The 18,916-nt window shown below is 43.6% G+C and overlaps 1 protein-coding gene across 1 annotated transcript in view; it reads right to left on the bottom strand.

Annotated features, from left to right (window-relative positions):
* Positions 1 to 281: 281 nt before the first annotated feature.
* Positions 282 to 18,916, bottom strand: part of Atf6 (bZIP_ATF6 domain-containing protein ATf6) — an 80,430-nt gene continuing 61,795 nt past the window's right edge. Inside the window, 4 exon segments of the mRNA XM_084588856.1 lie at positions 282 to 3,280; positions 14,718 to 14,802; positions 15,451 to 15,571; positions 16,694 to 16,864. Of these exon segments, the coding sequence (XP_084444982.1) occupies positions 2,991 to 3,280; positions 14,718 to 14,802; positions 15,451 to 15,571; positions 16,694 to 16,864 (667 nt within the window). The 3' untranslated portion in view covers positions 282 to 2,990.

Below are 18,916 nucleotides of genomic sequence, written 5' to 3'. Positions count from 1 at the left end.
TTCTTAAGTAAAATTTTTAAGTTATGACAATCACAAAAATTAAGCAAAGTGTATATTTTCAGTTTTCAATGGAACAAAAACTGCCAAACAAGCAGATTCAAAAGTTGGCCTACCATTCCCCTTAAAGGGTCTTAACAACCAGAATACAACTGTGAGAGATGAAGGTCAAGACCATGGATGGCTGCTCAAGAGAACCTTTTCATTCACTGCCACTAATCTCCATCTCACACAACAACTTCCACCATACCTTAAGTTTACAAGCATAAATGAGAATCCACATGTACTAAGGTACACAGCTTTATTTTGTGTGTAGAAAGGCTTCATACAGCACAAGACTAGGAAGCGGCATTGCACACAAATGCACACACAAGAAAATTGCATGAAAAAATATAAATACCAGAGTAGAAAAAGTATGCACAGCAAGCACATGGCAGAATGTGAACAGAAAAAGACACCAACTTGAAAGTTTGCATTCAGCACAATCTCAAGAGCATAAACGCACAGGAATCTAGCAGCAAGTTATGCTCCTTACAGCTCCAGTCATCTGCAATTAAATGACAAAAACACACACAGAAAAACAAACAGGGCCAGAAATTTATTTCACTGACCTTACAAAGAGCGAGTGCAAAATAATAATGCACTGTTGTTCTTTGTCAAACACTCTTAAATCAACAAATCCTATAAGCAGATCTACCGAGTGCTAGGCAAGAATGCAAGCAGATCATGTAGTGAGGAATCAATTATGTAATTCTTTTTTTACAAATCCACTATCTGCTGCACATATGCGCTATGTATGCATGAATGCACATGCATAAATGAATGATGTGGAATGAGATGCAAGACTTAAGGTCTTATTATGCCTTAAAACTGATTGGCATAAGACATAACTACACTTAAATATGTTATTGAGATGCAATGCTGCTGCCTACATAACATTAAAATTTCAGCAAGCATAACAAACACACAATGGGCAATGAACATTTAGTAAATTATCATGGTTTTCAATACATTAGGCTTGACAATTTTTGCAGCTTCACAGAAGCCAAAGTTTGCCAAACGGGAGTATACTTTTTACTTTTTGCTCTTGCTTCATTGCTGCGTTAAAACCCTGGAAAAAATGATGTCAAGGAAAGTTTTTCTATATTAACACTTTGATGTATCATTATATATATATATATCTATAGAGAGAGAGAGAGATAATTTTTTTATATAGACCTGGCCAAGCCTAGCCAAAATGTCAAAATAATGCTATGCTTACATATATCTGCATATTATAAGTGACCAGGTGGTACGTTGTCATAATGCCACACATTCATATGCTCTCACTTTATGCAAAGAACTGCTCTTTCATGTGCTCTTGAGTGCAAGAGAACGAAATGAGCTGAGAAGGTGACACTTTTCTACCTTTAAGGCAACACATTACATCAAACCGGGGAAAGTAAAGAATTGCCCAAATGGCATAAAAATTGCAGTTATTTACATATATACAACACTCTTCACAATACTTTTTCTCCTTGGGAGGCCTCAGTATTGATATTAGAGCAGAAATTGCATGAAGCCCAATTGCAGGAAAATGAACAGTAGTTGCCAGGTAACTGCTGGGCACTACAGTGATCCTGCAGTTCTTGAATGCACAGTTGGGAATAGCTCGATCCCAATGCAAAAATGTATGTTACATTGCTCAAAGGGATAACTATGTTATTCCATTCAGCAAAAGATAAAAAAAAAATTCTGGAATGTGATCAAGGTGCACAGTTCAAATACTCCCAAACATGTAGTACGTAATAAACAACATGCAGGGGATACAAAAACCCAATTTCGTGATTCTGAGAACCAGTAGCTATGGTATGATCAGTATGCTACCAGACTGCAACTCACATGAAGGTTTGCATATCAATGCAAAGGAACAAAAATTTGCCACAGGATTCATAGTTTGCCACCATTAGCCAATGGAATAAAAAGAAAGCACAAGTGAGACAACAGGCAACAGAAATTTATAACCATACACTGCAATTAAAGGATGAAAACAAGGATTAGGTTCCTTTAATGAGCTATCTTTGCCACAGTGAGCTACATTTGATAGTAATTCTTACCCTTTGCGCACAGTCTCACACTGTATATGGCCTGATTAAAGTATTGCACTAAATATGGCATGTAATAATCAAAATTCTGGACAAAATATAACTTTTAATATGTAACCTTACACAAGAAATAAGTGATCAGAGAAGAGTTGTACATGAAAAATCGCTCTTCTATTGGTCATCGCACTCACCTCAAACTGTGGTGAGCATGATGATTGAGACAAACTTAGCCACAATAAATGCTCAGCGAAATACCACAGGGGGTTCTAAAGTAAATTAGCACTATCTATCACCGAGTGCCAAGGGCAAATTACATCCTATGATCCTAAAATAAGCTGTTACCATGTTCACACTGCAAGGCATTGTGCATTCTTAAGCACTAGCCTTAGCAGTATGGCAACAAATTAACACAGTATCATAATTGCTACTATAGAAAAAAAAAATGGCAAAGACTGTCAACCTATGCCTGCCTGCACTGTACGCAGGTGCTGAAGTTGTTACTTTTTTGTTTACACGAGCCCTGCAATATTTTCTCAACTGCCCTATAATTGCGCTTCTGCATTTAGTCATTGACAATGACAAACTACAAAAACACCTGAAACAAATGCTATGAATGAAAAAAAAGTGCACAGCACACAGCCCTGCCCATCAGCCCTTTGCACACTACACAAAACAGGCTTGTAGAAACACACAAGGCAAAAAGCACACCGGCAGGCATTTGTCAGAGCTCAAAAGTTATACTCTGCAATACCCTTCCACTAATGCACAGTTAACAAGTGGTGCACTTCCTTTCTATATTCAAGTGCACTAGGCAAGAGAGGCTGCAATGTTTTCCTTGAGCATAACCATTATCAAAACCAGCAGGAATAAGTTAGATGCTAACTACCACTACAAAGAAGGCGGTTGCTGCTACTGGCCATTCCATCGTGTGTGGTTTCGCAGCAGTGGCGGCTGCTGGGCCGTTCCATGCTGGGAGACATTACGACGGTTGGAATCTGGTCCTGGCCTTGTCTCGGTTTGCAGTTGGGCATCACTCAGCCTACTAGTACCAGCAGCCTTTGCCTGGGTTGTGTTCCGCGGGTGCGGCTGTCTCAAGTGGGGTGGAATGACCGATTCCTTGACATAAACAATCTTGGTGCTCATGACTTCACAGTCTATTTGCACCATGGGCACGTGTTCTTTCACCATGTGCGTAGACTCTGAAAGTACAATGAGAAATGAAGATGCAATAACAAACAGCAACAGCAAGCCACCACCACGCTTGGACCACAAACGTAAAACATATTAGAAGTTGTGCACAAGAAATTGTACACTGAAGGTGCACTGCAATTCATAGCCTTCAGCGTTTATGGGAAAATCACTCAGTCATGTTTTTCTATTCTTTTTTTTTTTTAGAAATGCTTTCTAAACCACCAGTTTTGGCGCTAACAATCGTCAGCAGCCCCATTGCCAGAGTAAATGGCAAAAAAAAAAAAAAAAACACAAAAAAAAGTTGTGTTTGTTGGAAAAGACTGATGCAACAGCTCTGTTGGACATTGATCAGCCAGCCACTAAGAAAGGGTTGCATTGCAAAAATCATGGAACATGCATCAACCATGGAGGACACAAAAGTTGCCAAGAAGCTTTTTGATGAAACCACACGACCAACAACTTAGCATAATGAATGCATATTTTTCAGGACAGTGGCGTTATGGTTAGCAAGGCCCACCATTACGTGAGGCAAAATAAACACTGCCAAAAAGCAACACTTTACTGACTGCTCTAGAGGCATTTATCATTCAAGTGAGGTCACTATGAGAGTAAATACAATAAAAAAAACTTCAATAGTTTAAACCCTGTTAATTCAAAATCTCGAATAATTCAAAGAATTTGTGATTTTGTAATTTCTAACGTAAATTTCATTGACTAACTTGAAGCAACAGCCTGCACTAACACGGTTAATTTGAAGATTTGGGGTAATGTGAGGGAATGCCCAATCCAACTTTGGATGCAAACGAATTACGCGGCAATTCCTCGTAGCCACAAAACGGCACCGCAAAGTGAGGCCGCTGCTTGATATGGCACAGCACCCCAACTCTAGAGGTTCGAGCACAAAAAAGCCATTTTGTGGTGTGCAGCTTGTGAACCACCAAAGTGCGTGCGAGCACAGGAATTGGTTTGGTTTGGTTTTGGGGTTTAAAGTCTCCAAGCAACTCAGGCTATGAGAGACGCCGTAGTGGAGGACTCCGGAAATTTCGACCACCTGGGGTTCTTTAACGTGCACTGACATCGCACAGCACATAGACGCCTAGTTTTTCGCCTCCATCGAAAAGCGGCCGCCGAGGCCGGGATTCGATCCCACGTCCTTGGGCACAGCAGTCGAGCGCCCTAACCACTGCGCCACCCCGGCGGGGTAACACGAGCACAGGAGAAAACATGCTTCGCTGCAATGCAGCTGTGGATGCTCTCAGCCAGGCACGGCAGGACTGGAAGCAGCGGAGCGCAGAGTCGCTGACCACCTCTCACTAGGAATGTGTGAATGTTAAAATTTTGGAAGACTAATCGAATACGAATATTTAAAAAAAAAAAAAAGAAAAGATGGCTTAAAATATTTAATCCCTGATCACAGAAAAAAAAAAAGGAAAAAGCAAACACTGTTAGTCTTATTTTTTCAGAATTCACACAGTATTTGCAAAAAGAATTAAGCTACAACTGCATAGAAGTGCACAGTATCTGAAAAATACAGCGCAAATTTTATACAGGATTCTGATTACCAGTTTTTGTAGTGAGAGCTACACTGGGCTACCAGTTGAGCATTTCACAGTTGTCTGCATGCGCCATTATCAGGGCAACCCGAGAGAAGCAGCAGGTGCGGTGTGTGCTTTGCCATCGCCGCAGCTGCGTGTGACATCACGCGGATGAGCAGTTGCGCGCATGTGCCGATAGCATGGTAAGCAGAGAGACCCCACAGCTGCGACGGACGTTTCGTCGCTGCCTCACCACATGCCGTGAACCGTGCATAAATAGGAGGCCGTATCACAACGTTTGACATGAATGAAGAGAAGGAGAGTCCAGCCGCTGCTAAACAGCGGTATTAACAGGAGAAGATAACTATTCCGATCCTGAGGCTGTCGCCTGGCACTTGGGTACTCAACAAAAAGAGAATGAGTGCAAGAAGGCGAAGAGAGCAGCGAAGATGCTTAAAAGAGAGGAATGGCTTGCCAAACGGAGATGCCAGACTGACGAGCATAATAGACAACACTTAGCTGCCAAGATGGAACCTATGGAAGACGTCAGTTGTATACCAGTATACCAGTTGTATACCAAAGAGACTTTACCAAATCGAAAACTGCATAAACAAAATTGAGACCGCTGCATGCTACTTCACAGCTCATCGGGCAGACTTTGTCTCTGCCAAGCAAAATGAAGAAAAGGTGTGCATAGCCAATGTCTCTCATTGGTAAAGATACAGTGACCACAATAAGCTTAGCCAGGGAAACGTGCCTCTCACTACATATATCCTGGCATAGCAGACCTAAGCCATTGGCATTTTTTTTTGTACAAGAAGGACCTGCATGAAACATGAAACAGGGTGCAGCTATCATATCGCTGCTGAATACAGTAAACTCTCACCAATTCGGCCTTTGAGGAACTGGGAAAAAAAATGCATGAATTAACTGAAAGATCAAATTATTGAATGGCATTAAAAAAACTACCAAAAACGATTTGCATCACAATAATTTTATCTGACAAACACCTGTACAATGGATGCCTACATTTTAGATAAAACCAAAGTAAGAACAACGTCAGGGAGGCCCTCTTCATAAAATGGCCCCATTGCAGTTTGAGGATGCTTCACTGCACAGCCCACGTGGTCAATCATTGTGGTGAAGTGTGCAGTGCGAGGAAACTGCAGTGAATTTGAAAATTTTTAATGTTCGACTATTTTCGAATACAAATCAAACAACCAACATTCAGTTCGTATTCGGAATTTAAAATATTTGCACACCCCTACCTCCCACACTCCCCTTCATGGATCACTCACTGCCTTGTCGCGGCGGAGGGGCTTGCGAAACTCGAAGTCGTGCGCTCTGCTGTGTAGGGCCACCCTAGATAGACAGGTCACGGCAGAGAGTTCTGACAAAATGTGATTCACTGGAGAACGTAATGGCAACCCACTCCAGTATTTCCTGCCAAGAAAACCCTATGGCCAGTTACAATAGCATTAATGATATGGCGCCGGAAGATGAGCCCCCCAGGTTGGAAGGCATCCCACATCTTACTGGGGATGAACAAAGGGCGATTCCTAGTAGCTCCAGGAAGAATGAAGCGGCTGGGCTAAAGCCAAAAGGACGCTCAGTTGTGGATGTGTCGGTAAGCGACCGGAAAGTCTGATGTTGCAAGGAGATATATCACACAGCAACATGGATTGTAAGATCTATGACGCAAGGTAAACTGGATGTCGTCAAGCGAGAAATGGACAGATTGAAGATTGATATCTTGGGTATCAGCGAGCTCAAGTGGACCGGAATGGGAGAATTTAATTCCGGAGACCATTATGTCTTTTATTTTGGGCCCGAATCCAAGAGAAGGAATGGGGTCGCTCTCATAGTAAACAGCAGAATGGGCAAAGCAGTGCTAGGGTACAACCCCAAAAAAGACCGAATGATTTCCCTTCGGATCCAAGGTCACCCTTTCAACTTAACAGTTATCCAAGTCCATGCACCAACCACTACTGCTGAAGAAGCTGACGTTGAGAGATTTTATGTGGACCTGCAATGCCTTTTAGACCGCACTCCATCATCAGACGTCCTTTTTCTCATAGGAGACTGGAATACTAAGGTGGGGAGTGAAGAAATATCCGGAATAACAGGCAAGTTCGGTCTTGGTGAGCCAAATGAAGCTGGGCAGAGGCTAGTAGAGTTTTGTCAAGAAAACAACCTGACCATAGTGAATACAGTCGAACCCGGATATATCGAACTCGAAGGGGATCGCGAAAAAGTTCGATATATTGATAATTCAATATACAGAAATTTGCTTGTGACGGCATTTACGATGCGAAAAAACTATACCGTATTTGCCGCGTAATCAACCCACTCGCATAATGAACCCACTCTCCACTTTTGCACCCGAGAATTTGGAAAAAAAAAAAAATGCGTTAAGGCCAGCTCGTCACATGCAAGCGATTAAGCGAAATCAGCGACGAGCGGCAGTGACAAAGCAAAAAAATTTCCAACTTGCTGGAACTCTGTGCTGTTCCAGCCACCGCGGCAGCTCAAAACACGATTTCTGTGTCGCTGTGGCAGAAATCGCCAGAGTTTTCGCTTGCATGTCGATGGCGCGCGTCACTCTGTTTCGGTCGTCGCATCCACAGCTCATTTCTTGGCAGCGTGCCAAGATTTTGCACAGCGATAACGTCAGGGCGCGTTTATCTTTTTATAGCTCCTTCGGTGGCGGGGAGCGAACTTGGCAGAGTGCCCGTGATGGCTTGATTGTTAGATTTATCACGCCGCGCTCGGGGCGGGCGTCATGATCGCAGCAGCTGACGGCCTGCTTCCGTTGATTCATACATGCAAAGATAAACGGCTCCCGCCAAAAAAAAAAAAAAAAGCCTGCCGCTTCTTCACGTCCGCAGCCGCCATATCTTACGCTACGTCGCGCGTACAGCACAACGATCAGAAAAAATGACTCTCGCAAAAAAAAAAAAAAATAAACAGATTAAAAAAAAAAACAGAGAGTTGCCGCTTCTTAACGTCCGCAGGCGCCATAGCCACGTCAGCTGCCGCGCGCAGAGGGTTCGCAACACACTCTGGAGAAAGCGTCCCACGTCTGTCTGAAAAGGGGCTGAGCTGGCTTGGCGCATGCGTAGCGAGTGCTGAAGGAGAGAGCTCGGCAAAAGAATGGGCACACCCACGCACATGGCTTGCAAACGTCATGTGTTGGCGCGCGGGAAACGATAACTGCAGATGCGCGCACCTTTGGGGAATGGGCGCGGCGCTGTCCAGAACTGTCCCCTCTCATTCCTTCCGCGCGTGGCTTGAAAACGTCATGCGGCAAACGACCAAGGGTGATGCGATCGTCTTTGGGGAAGGCACACTTTCCTGTGCGTGGTGCGGAGTTCGATATATCGAATGACCAGCGAAATTGAGTTCGATGTATGACGCGGCTTTCCTATACTTTTACATGGGATTTTCAAGGGGATATTCCGTGAGTTCGATATAACCAAAATTCGATATATGCGGGTTCGATATAACCGGGTTCGACTGTACTCATTTTCAACAGCACAAGAGGCGCCTGTACACATGGACTTCACTGGACGGTCTGTACAGGAATCAGGTTGATTATATTCTTTGCCGGCAGAGATGGAGAAGTGCTATACAAGCAGTAAAAACAAGGCCTGGGGCCGATTGTGGCACCGATAATCAGCATCTTGTTTGCAAATTTATGCTTCGATTGAAGAAAATGCTGAAAACAAGAAGGCTTTTCAGGTATGATCTGGATCAAATTCCATCAGAATAGGCTGTGGAACTGAGGAATCGATTTCAAGAATTATATCTAGAAGACGGAGAGCCTGAAGAGATGTGGACTGATCATGATATAATACAAGAAGTTGCTACTAAGGAAGAAATGCAAGAAAGCAATCTGGTTATCTGAAGAGGCTTTGCAAATAGCTGAGGAAAGGAGGATGGCAAAAGTTATGGGGGAAAGAGAAAGATACAAGGTTCTGAATGCGGATTTTCAGAAAATAGCAAGGAGAGATAAGAATGCCTTCCTGAACAAACAGTGGCAAGCAGTTGAGGACAACAGCCAATTGAGGAACACAAGAGCTCTGTATAAGACAATCAAAGATATCAAAGGAACCTTCTGTGCTAAGATGGGTGTGATAAAGGACGAACGAGGCAGGGACCTCACTGAAGCCTCAGAGATAAAGAAGAGGTGGCAGGAATACACAAAGGAACTGTACAAGAAGGACCCGGATGTGCAAACCCAACATAAGACGGTAGTGATTACTAATCTCGTGCCGGGCATCCTTAAGAGTGAAGTTGAATGGGCCCTTAGCCAGCCTTGCTAAGAACAAAGCTAGCGGAATTGATGGCATTCGAGCTGAGTTGCTTCAAAACCTCAATCATGACGACGCTGTTAACGTTCTGTATACATTATGTCAGCAAATTTGGACAACTCTGCAGTGGCCACAGGATTGGAGGAGGTCAGTTTACATCCCCATTCCAAAGAAAGGCAGTGCCAAAGATTGTTCCAACTACCGCACGATCGCGCTTATTTCGCATGCTAGCAAGGCGATGTTGAAAATCCTCCAAGGTAGGCTGCAGCAGTATGTGGATCGGGAGCTTCCGGACGTGCAAGCTGGGTTTCGCAAGGGCAGAGGAACTGGAGACCAGATTGCCAACCTTCGCTGGATCATGGAAAAAGCAAGAGAGTTCCAGAAACCCATCTATTTCTGCTTTATTGATTATGCAAAAGCATTTGACTGTGTAGATCACAGCAGATTGTGGCAAGCTCTCCAAGAGATGGGAGTTCTAATTCACCTCATCTGTCTCCTCAGGAACCTGTATGAAGGGCAAGAGACCACAGTCAGAACTCGGCATGGTCTTACTGATTGGTTTCCGATTGAGAAAGGAGTGAGACAAGGCTGCATACTGTCGCCCTGCCTATTTAACCTATATGCTGAGTGCATCATGAGGAAGGCCGGTCTGGACGAGTCTTCAGCTGGAGTGAAGATTGCTGGAAAACGTATCAACAACCTTAGATATGCGGATGATACCACTTTAATGGCAGAAAGTGAAGTGGAACTCAAGAGACTTCTGATGCGCGTACAGGAAGAGAGTGAGAAGTTTGGGCTTAAACTGAACCTTAAAAAGGCAAAGATCATGGCGTCTTGCCCTATCAAGTCCTGGAGCACCAAGGGACAGGATGTGGAAGCTGTGACAGATGTTCTCTTCTTGGGCTCCAAGATTACCCCGGAAGGAGATTGCAGCCATGAAATTAGGAGATGCCTGCTTCTGGGAAAGAGAGCCATGGCTAGCCTTGACCGCCTAGTCAAGAGCAGAGACAGTCTGTCAACCGAGATCCGTGTAACTCGTGCTATGGTCTTTCCAGTTGTGATGTATGGATGCGAGAGTTGGACTGTGAAGAAGGCTGACCGCAGAAGAATTGACGTGTTTGAATTGTGGTGCTGGCGGAGACTCTTGAGAGTTCCTTGGACTGCCAGAAGATCAAATCAGTCGATATTGTCAACCATAAACATTGACTGACTGCTCATTGGAGGGTCAAATTCTAAAGTTAAAGCTCAGCTACTTTGGTCATCTGATGAGAAGAGAGGAGTCACTGGAGAAAGATTTGATGTTGGGAAAGGTTGAGGGTCGCCGGAGAAGGGGTAGGCAGCGAACACAATGGTTAGATGGCATCCTCGAGGCGCTGCAGATGAAGTTACAGTCGAATCCGGTTATATCGAACCCGGATATATCGAATTTTGGTTATATCGAACTCGCTGAATGTCCCCTTGAAACGCCCATGTAAAAGTATAGGAAAGCCGCGTCATATATCGAACTCAATTTCACCGGTCGTTCGATATATAGAACTCCGCACCATGCATTGGAAAGTGGGCCTTCCCCAAAGACGATCGCATCACCCTTGGCCGTTTGCCGCGTGAGATTTTCAAGCCACGCGCGGAAGGAATGAGGGGACAGTTCGGCGACGGCTGCTCTGGGCAGCGCCGCGCCCATTCCCCAAAGGTACGCGCATCTGCAGTTCTCGCTTCCCGCGCGCCAACACATGATGTTTGCAAGCCATGTGCGTGGGTGTGCCCATTCTTTAACAGAGCTCTCTTTCCTTCAGCATGCGCTACGCATGTGCCAAGCCAGCTCAGCCGTTTTCAGACAGACGCCGGACGCTTTAGCATCTGTTGCGAACCCCCTGCGCACGGTGGCTGGCCCCGTGGCTCTCTCTCTCTCTCTTTTTTTTTTGCGAGTCATGCATTTTTATCGGTGTGCTGTACGCATGGCGTAGCGTAAGATATGGCGGCTGCAGACGTTAAGAAGTGGCAGGACTTTTTTTTTTTTTTTTGCGAGAGTCGTTTATCCTTGCATGTATGAATCAACGAAAGCACACGGTCAGCTGCTGCGATCATGATGCCCGCTCCAAGCGCGGCGTGATAAATCGAACCAGGCTTGTGCAATCAAGCCATCACGGGCAGTGGCGTAGCCAGAAATATTTTTCGAGGGGGGCTGACGTTGCTGCTCAGTCTCCTCCATAACAAGATACCTATCACCAACCTGCCACCTCTCAACTGCGCCATAAATTCTGCATGCTGGGGTGCAAAGATAGCACGGAACCTTTCGTTCCATCGATTATCCTGTGCATGTATTGTTTCAGACGAAAATCATTTGTTTATTTTAGCAAATGCAGAACTGAAAATCCATCATAGCCAGTTTTCCAGCCGTACAATTAAGGGGGGAGGCTACCTTTGAACAGCAACTTTTTTATTTCTTGAGGTATTTGAATGAAATTTTCAGGGTATGCTCATAGTGCACACATTTGAAGAACTACCAAGTTTCATGGAGCTGGGCTCATCGGTTCTCAAGTTAGAGGAGTATATCAAGATAGTTTACATAGGTCCCTAGGGGCGGGCCTGGAGAATTTGCAAAATGTGCTAGCAGTGTGAAATTTGTTATGGTCATTCCTGGATAGTTTCCCCAGGGCAAGACAATTCCCTTTTTCCAAATTTCCTCTCTGAAAAATTTTAGTACAGCCCCAAATTTAGTGTTCAAATTTACACCTGACATAATGATATTTTAATTGACTGCCCCTAATTACACATGAAATATTTTGAAAAAAAAAAAAAAACGAATTGTCTTGCCCTCAGAATTTTACTTAGGTATATAACAAAAAAAAACCTCATGAAAATCCAATAAGCGGTTCTTGAGCTATGACTTTCCCTAGCAGCCACACCGTGCAAAAAATTGATTCTGAGAAAACGGCTCTCAAAGGTTGAGAGAACAATAACTTTTTTGTTTCTCAAGTTATCATGATGAAATTTTCAAGACAGGCTCATGACATTAACAAATGAAAGACCACCAAGTTTCATAGAATTGTGCACGCTAATTCTCAAGTTACAGAAGCATATCAAGCTGGTTCGAATAGGTCCTTTATATCAAACCTGGAGAAATTGTGAAAGGCACTGGCATTGTGCAATCTGTCATGCTGATTCCTAGATAGGTTCCTCAGGGCAAGACAAAGCCCTTTTTCAAAATTTTCTTGCTGAAAAATAGCATAGAATTGGATTTTTTGTTATCAATTAGACCTATGTTGATTAACCAAATTAATTATGACAAATTCCAGACATAACATTTTGAATACATGGGCTTGCCTTGCCCTCAAAAATTTATTCAGGTACAGTCGAGCCCACTTATAACGGCCCCACTTAAGACGAACACTCGCAGTTATCACGAACAAGTCCGGCGCGGCCGTCAAAATATACATTAGGGCTATGGCGCTCCGTCGATCTCGGCTACAGCGAACATCTGTGCGACTAGCCGATCAGCTACAGCGAACGCCTTGGTGCCGCGGACCACTTTCCACATGCTGAGATCCGTCGATCCTGAGCTCTGCAAGCCGCGACAATCGGCATTCCCGATTCCCCCGCGGCATTTCGCCCTAGCATGGTAGGCGCGCAGATGCAGCAAGTGGTTTCCCGGTTTATCTATCGCGGCATCTCGCCGGAGGAACAAGGAGCGGCCCAAACGCGACAAGCGACTTCCCAGGTTATCTTCCGCGGCATAAGCGCCGAAAGGAAAAAAAAAAGAAAAAAAGCTAGCCAAGTCTGCACTGAATGCGTGTCGCACCTCGAGGCAGCGAACAATGACAGCAAACAAAGAGCCGTAGCAGACGACGCGGGGAGGCGGAGACCGACGCGTCAGCAGCCGCAGCAGCCAATAGTAGTCGCCCGATCCCCCGCGTTCTCGCGGAGCGCGCGCTTTGCCCAATCGCAGCCTTGAATTCGAGCGAGGGAAACTTGAAAGCCGCCACGAGGCTCTCAATCGGTAACAAGCCACGCCTAGACCACGCCGCCGTCGCCGCCGCCGAGGGTGGCAGAAGAAAGCGCAAGAATTCACAACCAAAACAAGACCAAGATGGCGGCGCTCAGTTCGGCGGGAGAGGAATGGTGCGCGCGCGAAGTTTGGAAATTTTCGGAGCTTGTTCGCTGCTCCGCGGCTGCCGCCGCTTGTTAAATAATTAATTTCGAGTATTTCTACGGCGAGTTGGGCATTGATAATTACAGAAGTGGTAGTTTATAAGGCATACTACCGGAATACATAATCTTCCAAAAATCGACTTTTTCGCGATTTTTCGGTTTTCAAAGGTCGCGTCCCCCCTTAACATTAGCTCGAATACGTAGTCTTCCTGACGGACTCGCCAATGAAATGGTTGCCTGCAGTGTCTTCAGTGTGCTTATAACTTTGATTATAATGCAGCATCTGCACTCTCACAAACTGAAGTGTTACGAAGAGACGAGGACTCTCAGCAGATCACTTCGACAGATTTTTCACCGGAGCATACATCGCGGCTAAAAACACCCGATTCAACGCGAACAAGAGATCCGGGAGGGAGAAGACAGCGCGGCGTGAGAAGATCAAGTTTGGCCTGCGGAGGCTGCGAATGTAGCATCACACTCCCTCCTAGTTCTTTTCTTTTTATTTTTTTTAAATTTCTTCACGCATTTCATCTATGCGTGCTTTGTCAGCTTGTCTAGTATGGCTTGTCTCATTTGTATGGTCCGTTGAACGATTTCAGAAAACTAAACGCACCTTTCGCTTTTTTAATCCCGCCGATATCTCTTTTTGAGTGTAAAAAGACATACTGGAGACAAAGTACAGATTGATTTCAGACTCTGGTGGTTGTTTTGGTCTGCCGTGTATGACAGTACGAAAAAATTTCGTGGGGGGCTGAAGCCCCATAAGCCCTTCCTCTGGCTACGCCACTGGACACGGGCACTCTGCCAAGTTCGCTCCCCGCCACCGCAAGAGCTATCAAAAGATAAACGCGCCCTGACGTTATCGCTGCGCAGCATCTTGGCACGCTGCCAAGAAATGAGCTGTGGATGAGAGGACCGAAACGGAGCGACGCGCGCCATCGACATGCAAGCGAAAACGCTCGCGATTTCTGCCGCGGCGACACAGAAACCTTGTTTTGAGCTGCCGCGGTGGCTCGAGCGGCGAGAGGGACGCAGTTCCAAGTTTGAAAATTTTCGCTCTGTCGCGTCGCTGAGATCGCTCAATCGCTCGCATGTGAGCGAGCTGGCCTTAATGCTTCTTTTTTTAGAATTCTCGGGTGCAAAAGTGGAGGGTGGGTATATTATGCGAGTGGGTTGATTACGCGACAAATGCGGTATCGTTTTTTTGCATCGTAAGTGCCGTCACAAGCCGATTTCTGTATATCGAATTATCGATATATCAAACTATTTCGCGATCCCCTTCGAGTTCGATATATCCGGGTTCGACTGTGTGTGATGTTAGGAAGATAGTGAGAGACCGGAAAGCGTGGCGTGATATGGTCCATAGGGTCACGAAGAGTCGGACACGACTGAACTGAACTGAATGTAAATCAATCATTCACAAGCAGTACAAAGTGATGAAAGCTCACCATTGAATGTTCCCGCAGGCATGACAAGAGACATTCTTGGCATCCTGGTCCTATTTTCAGAGTTTGCAGAAAGAAGAAGGTAGTCCTAAAGTAAAAGAAAGTGCGAAAGGAATTAGGCGAGTGTAGGAATCACAATGCACATATAATTAGTGAGATGACAGAATTAAAAAAAGAATATCCACACCCAAAAGCCTGCCTGTCCTTTTAAGCCAGGCAAGCTTTTTTTTTTTTTTTTTTTTTAAAGCACTGGTTTTAAAGATGTTACAGATAGGAAAGAAACTGGACAAGCCAAGTTCTTGAAAAGCTGTTGATTTAGTACTGCCAAGGCAAGGAAAAGGTACTGTTTGTTATAATGTAATCAATTATTTCACTTTCGTAGAGTCTTTCACACTGCAAACTACGCCTAGATATATCTCCAAAAAGCCATAGAGAAGTGCTGTCAACAGTCATGGTGCTCTTCAACACATCACAGTAAAGAGGCTTTATTTTTGAACAAGCTTTATTTCTTAGTGCAATATCTCTGCATACATGAACTGTAATGCTTAACTGCCATTCTCTCTTACTTTTATTTATTTCCATGGCCATAAGTCTGTACTTTAGGTGGTGTCCTGCCAAATGATTTGCAGAACGCCATCTGTACCTCAACATTTTGATTTTGATTAATACCCTCACATACCACATACTTGGTTTATACAAAAACGCTCAGAAGAGATGCGAAGAGATACTCCCTTACCCCAGAAAATGAGACAAAGTAGAAAGTGTCATCTTTTCTCTGGATGGCCTCGTAGAGTTCTTGGTAACTTCGTCGCAAAGCTTGGTATAGCTGGAAGTAGTTCTGGCCTCTGTTTCCTTCCCTGAAACGGCAAATGAGAAAATACACTCAGTGTAACCTAATTTCAATCAATTCAACCGAGCTTCAGCAGCTGGCTTTCAAGACGAACAGTATGGCTACATAGCACTTTTTTTTCCAAAACTTATCTAGAGACGAGAGCACACTTGTTAGGCACAATCCAAAGTGTTTGTGATAAAAGATAAAGTAGCAGTGTAAAATAATATGTAGAGTGCAGTGTTTCTGAATAGTTCCGAAGTAGCTGTGCATGCAGACAGGCTCCCTTTTATTTCTAGAATGCTAGATGCTTTATGAAATGAGGATGCCAATCCTGTTTACTGTCTACAATAAATAGAGTGCCAAGAACCCAATAGAAGACTTGTCACCAAGCTTGGTTGGTTGCTGTTTTTGTCCCAAGTACACTGCAGAAAAGTGCAGTTAGTCCGCGGTATAATATCACAAATGGCACAAACATGGTAATGCTGGATAGTTGGAAGCTCAGGAATTTTTGTGAAAGTACCAAACTGCTACTACTAGTTCTTTAACCAATTGGCTTCAGTGATCAGCCATCCGCTGGCTGCTTGTACGGCTCTAAGAGAATGGCTGTTTTTTTAAATGTTTCATAGACGAAAGCACAACTTAAATTGTCTTTTTTTTTCTTGCACAACATGTATTCCACGAGGTGGACATAGCTGTCTGTGTCCGAGGTGGGATATATATATATTTTTTTAAACAATAAAACATGCATGTTCCCATCTCTTGCAAGTTATGAAAAAATCGTGATTTGATGGCAAAGTGAATTCCTGAATTGGTGCTGGATAGTGATGCAGAAATGATGTGTGCAGCGATAAGGATGCTTCTTTCGCTGATGCTATATAACAAAATGCAGACAGTGATAGTGATAAGAAGCAGTGATGTTCCACAAAACAGATACTTTCCACAAAAAAAAAAAAAGCAGAATTTATGGAGATTCTTACACAGCACAGCAAGCAGTTAACGGCGCAGAAATCGTAGCATGAAAGCCAAGGGATTAAGAAGCATTAGACATAGGTGTTGATGCCAAAAAAGAACAAAACAAAACAGTTTTTTTTCTGCTGTTGACTGGTCTACTTAACGTACTAAACCGGAACAATGAGGCACAGCGCACCACTTTTCAGCATAGACTGCACTTCCTCCAGCACCACCGCCATAACGAGTACTAATCCAAGTCTGAAGGCGAGGTCTGTGCACCAGTGGCCACTGTCCCAAAGATGGTTTCTTGCGCTGCAGATTCATGTGCTCCACATGACTGGCCCAGCCACGTAGTTGGCTCTGAAGCCTGAAAAACAAACATGGCACAAAATGCACCAGTCTCTTCTATACCTCCGAAGAAAAAAAAAAAACACTATTGAGCAAAATTTCATCAATAACAGATGCACTTTCCAGTGTTTGAAATCAACTTTAAAGGCTATTGGTAAGCTGCCACACACACACACACACACACACACAAACAAATAAATAAAAAAGAGAGAATGTTTACAACATTTGTATACAGTACGAAATCACATTCTCACCCCCTGCTTAAAAGTCATCTTTGGCCACGTAATTGATGACATCTTCAATTTTCTAGTTACAACATATCACTCCACTTCGCAAGTCATTAAAGAATAGTCAAATAACTTCATGACACCATCAAATTCTAGTTGTGACGTACTACACCACTTTGCAAGTCATACTTGGTCATACGACACTTCTCATAAATTAGTCATGATGCCATCACTTTTGTTTCTTTTTGTTTTATCTTTCTATTGTTTCAATACTGTTGTTTCTATTGTTATGCCTCTTGGACATGCAAACGTTAGAGAATCTTGCTAGGCTGTGAACCTCCGGATTAGTGTCTTCGTACCAAGAACACTTTACTATCAGCACACAATATCTGAAGAACAGGAAATTTTAATTGTGCAAATTACTTTATGCAAACGCCACTGGAGAACATGAAAAGGAGAAAAGGTTGAGTTTTAATCAAAAGAATGAAACTACAAGCATGACCAAACCATTGCACAAGTATGGTACATTCTTGTCACTTCATACGCAATGAATAGCAGCTCACAAAAGCAGCCTACGCTTTTTGTTGCATGCATAAGGCTTCTCTTGACTGCAGCAACTCTGACAGCTGATTTCTGACATCACTGCTCTCCTCCTGCTTGATACCTCACCTTACCTGCGATCATACTGTCCTGCCAACAAGGCTGGACTGCATGCCAATACTGAGTCAAATGAAGCACAACTAGAATGCTACACATCACTTTAAAAGTACAGTGAGCCTTGAACAAATTTTAACAGTAGCAGTATCAGGCTGCAAAAATATGCATTTTTATTATGGAGTAGGCATAGAGTGTGCCGAACATGAACTTACGTATATACACCTGCTTCTAGGATAAACCCCAGCACTAGGACAGGAAGAATTTGGCCACTATAGAACACTAAGCACCTGCAGCCAGCAAGTGCTTATGAACAATGCGACAGCAATACGAAGCCTCTTCTGTCTCCTCCATTTTTTTTTTTTATCTGTGCTTTAGTATATAAACCATGGTCAGCATAAGCTCCTCCAAGTAACAAGGCATTTCGCTTTAAGCCCTGATCATTACTTTACAAAACCAATACAATCTACAAGCTCAGCCATCCAACCTGGGCAGGGAAAAGAGGGTTTACACATTTGGTCCCTGGTGGCGTCAACTAACATTGCAGCACAAATGTTGTGCTAGCACATCAGGATCAGAAGAAAAACTACTGATAATTATTGTGGTAGTTCGATCCCCATTTAGGTTGGGCTACTATTATCGAAGTTGTGCAAGCTGTCTGGTGTGAGCAGGAAGAAGGCACAACAGCGAACCCTCGACTCATTAGCCATTCATTCTTTTTATTTTATCTATTTATACATACTGCAGCCTGTTTATGGAGCTATTGGAGGAGTGGGTTAGACAAATCTATTGTAAATATCATATGAAAACAAGTAAACAATAAAATTGAAAAAGTCATGAGAAATAAGGCAGAGGACAAAAATGAAACTCAGAATCACAGCAACACTGAGATAGAGTACAAAAACGAGAAATGATATTTTGATTTTATTAATTCTTTTGTTAAATACCTTTCTAAGCTTTTAAATACAATTGAATGTGTAGAGGCTTTGTAGGCCACGTTTTTGACGTGTGATTTCGACAAAATAAGACCTCAATGGTTGTCAGCGAGGCCATTGAGTGATGCTAGGGAATATTTCTTCAGGGGCTTCCACTTGCTCTATCAGGCTGTTTGACTTCTGGCAATCAAAAAAATTTATAGTTGCTTTCTGAAGGAATAAAAAATTTATTTTGCTCAAATTTTGGACGCAACA

This window comes from Amblyomma maculatum, chromosome 1 (assembly GCF_055883805.1).
Source record: "Amblyomma maculatum isolate TAMU_Amacu chromosome 1, ASM5588380v1, whole genome shotgun sequence".
In the NCBI taxonomy this organism is placed as follows: Eukaryota; Metazoa; Arthropoda; class Arachnida; order Ixodida; family Ixodidae; genus Amblyomma; species Amblyomma maculatum.
Note: the sequence above shows the minus strand (reverse complement) of the source record. Positions and strands in the feature narration are given on the sequence as shown.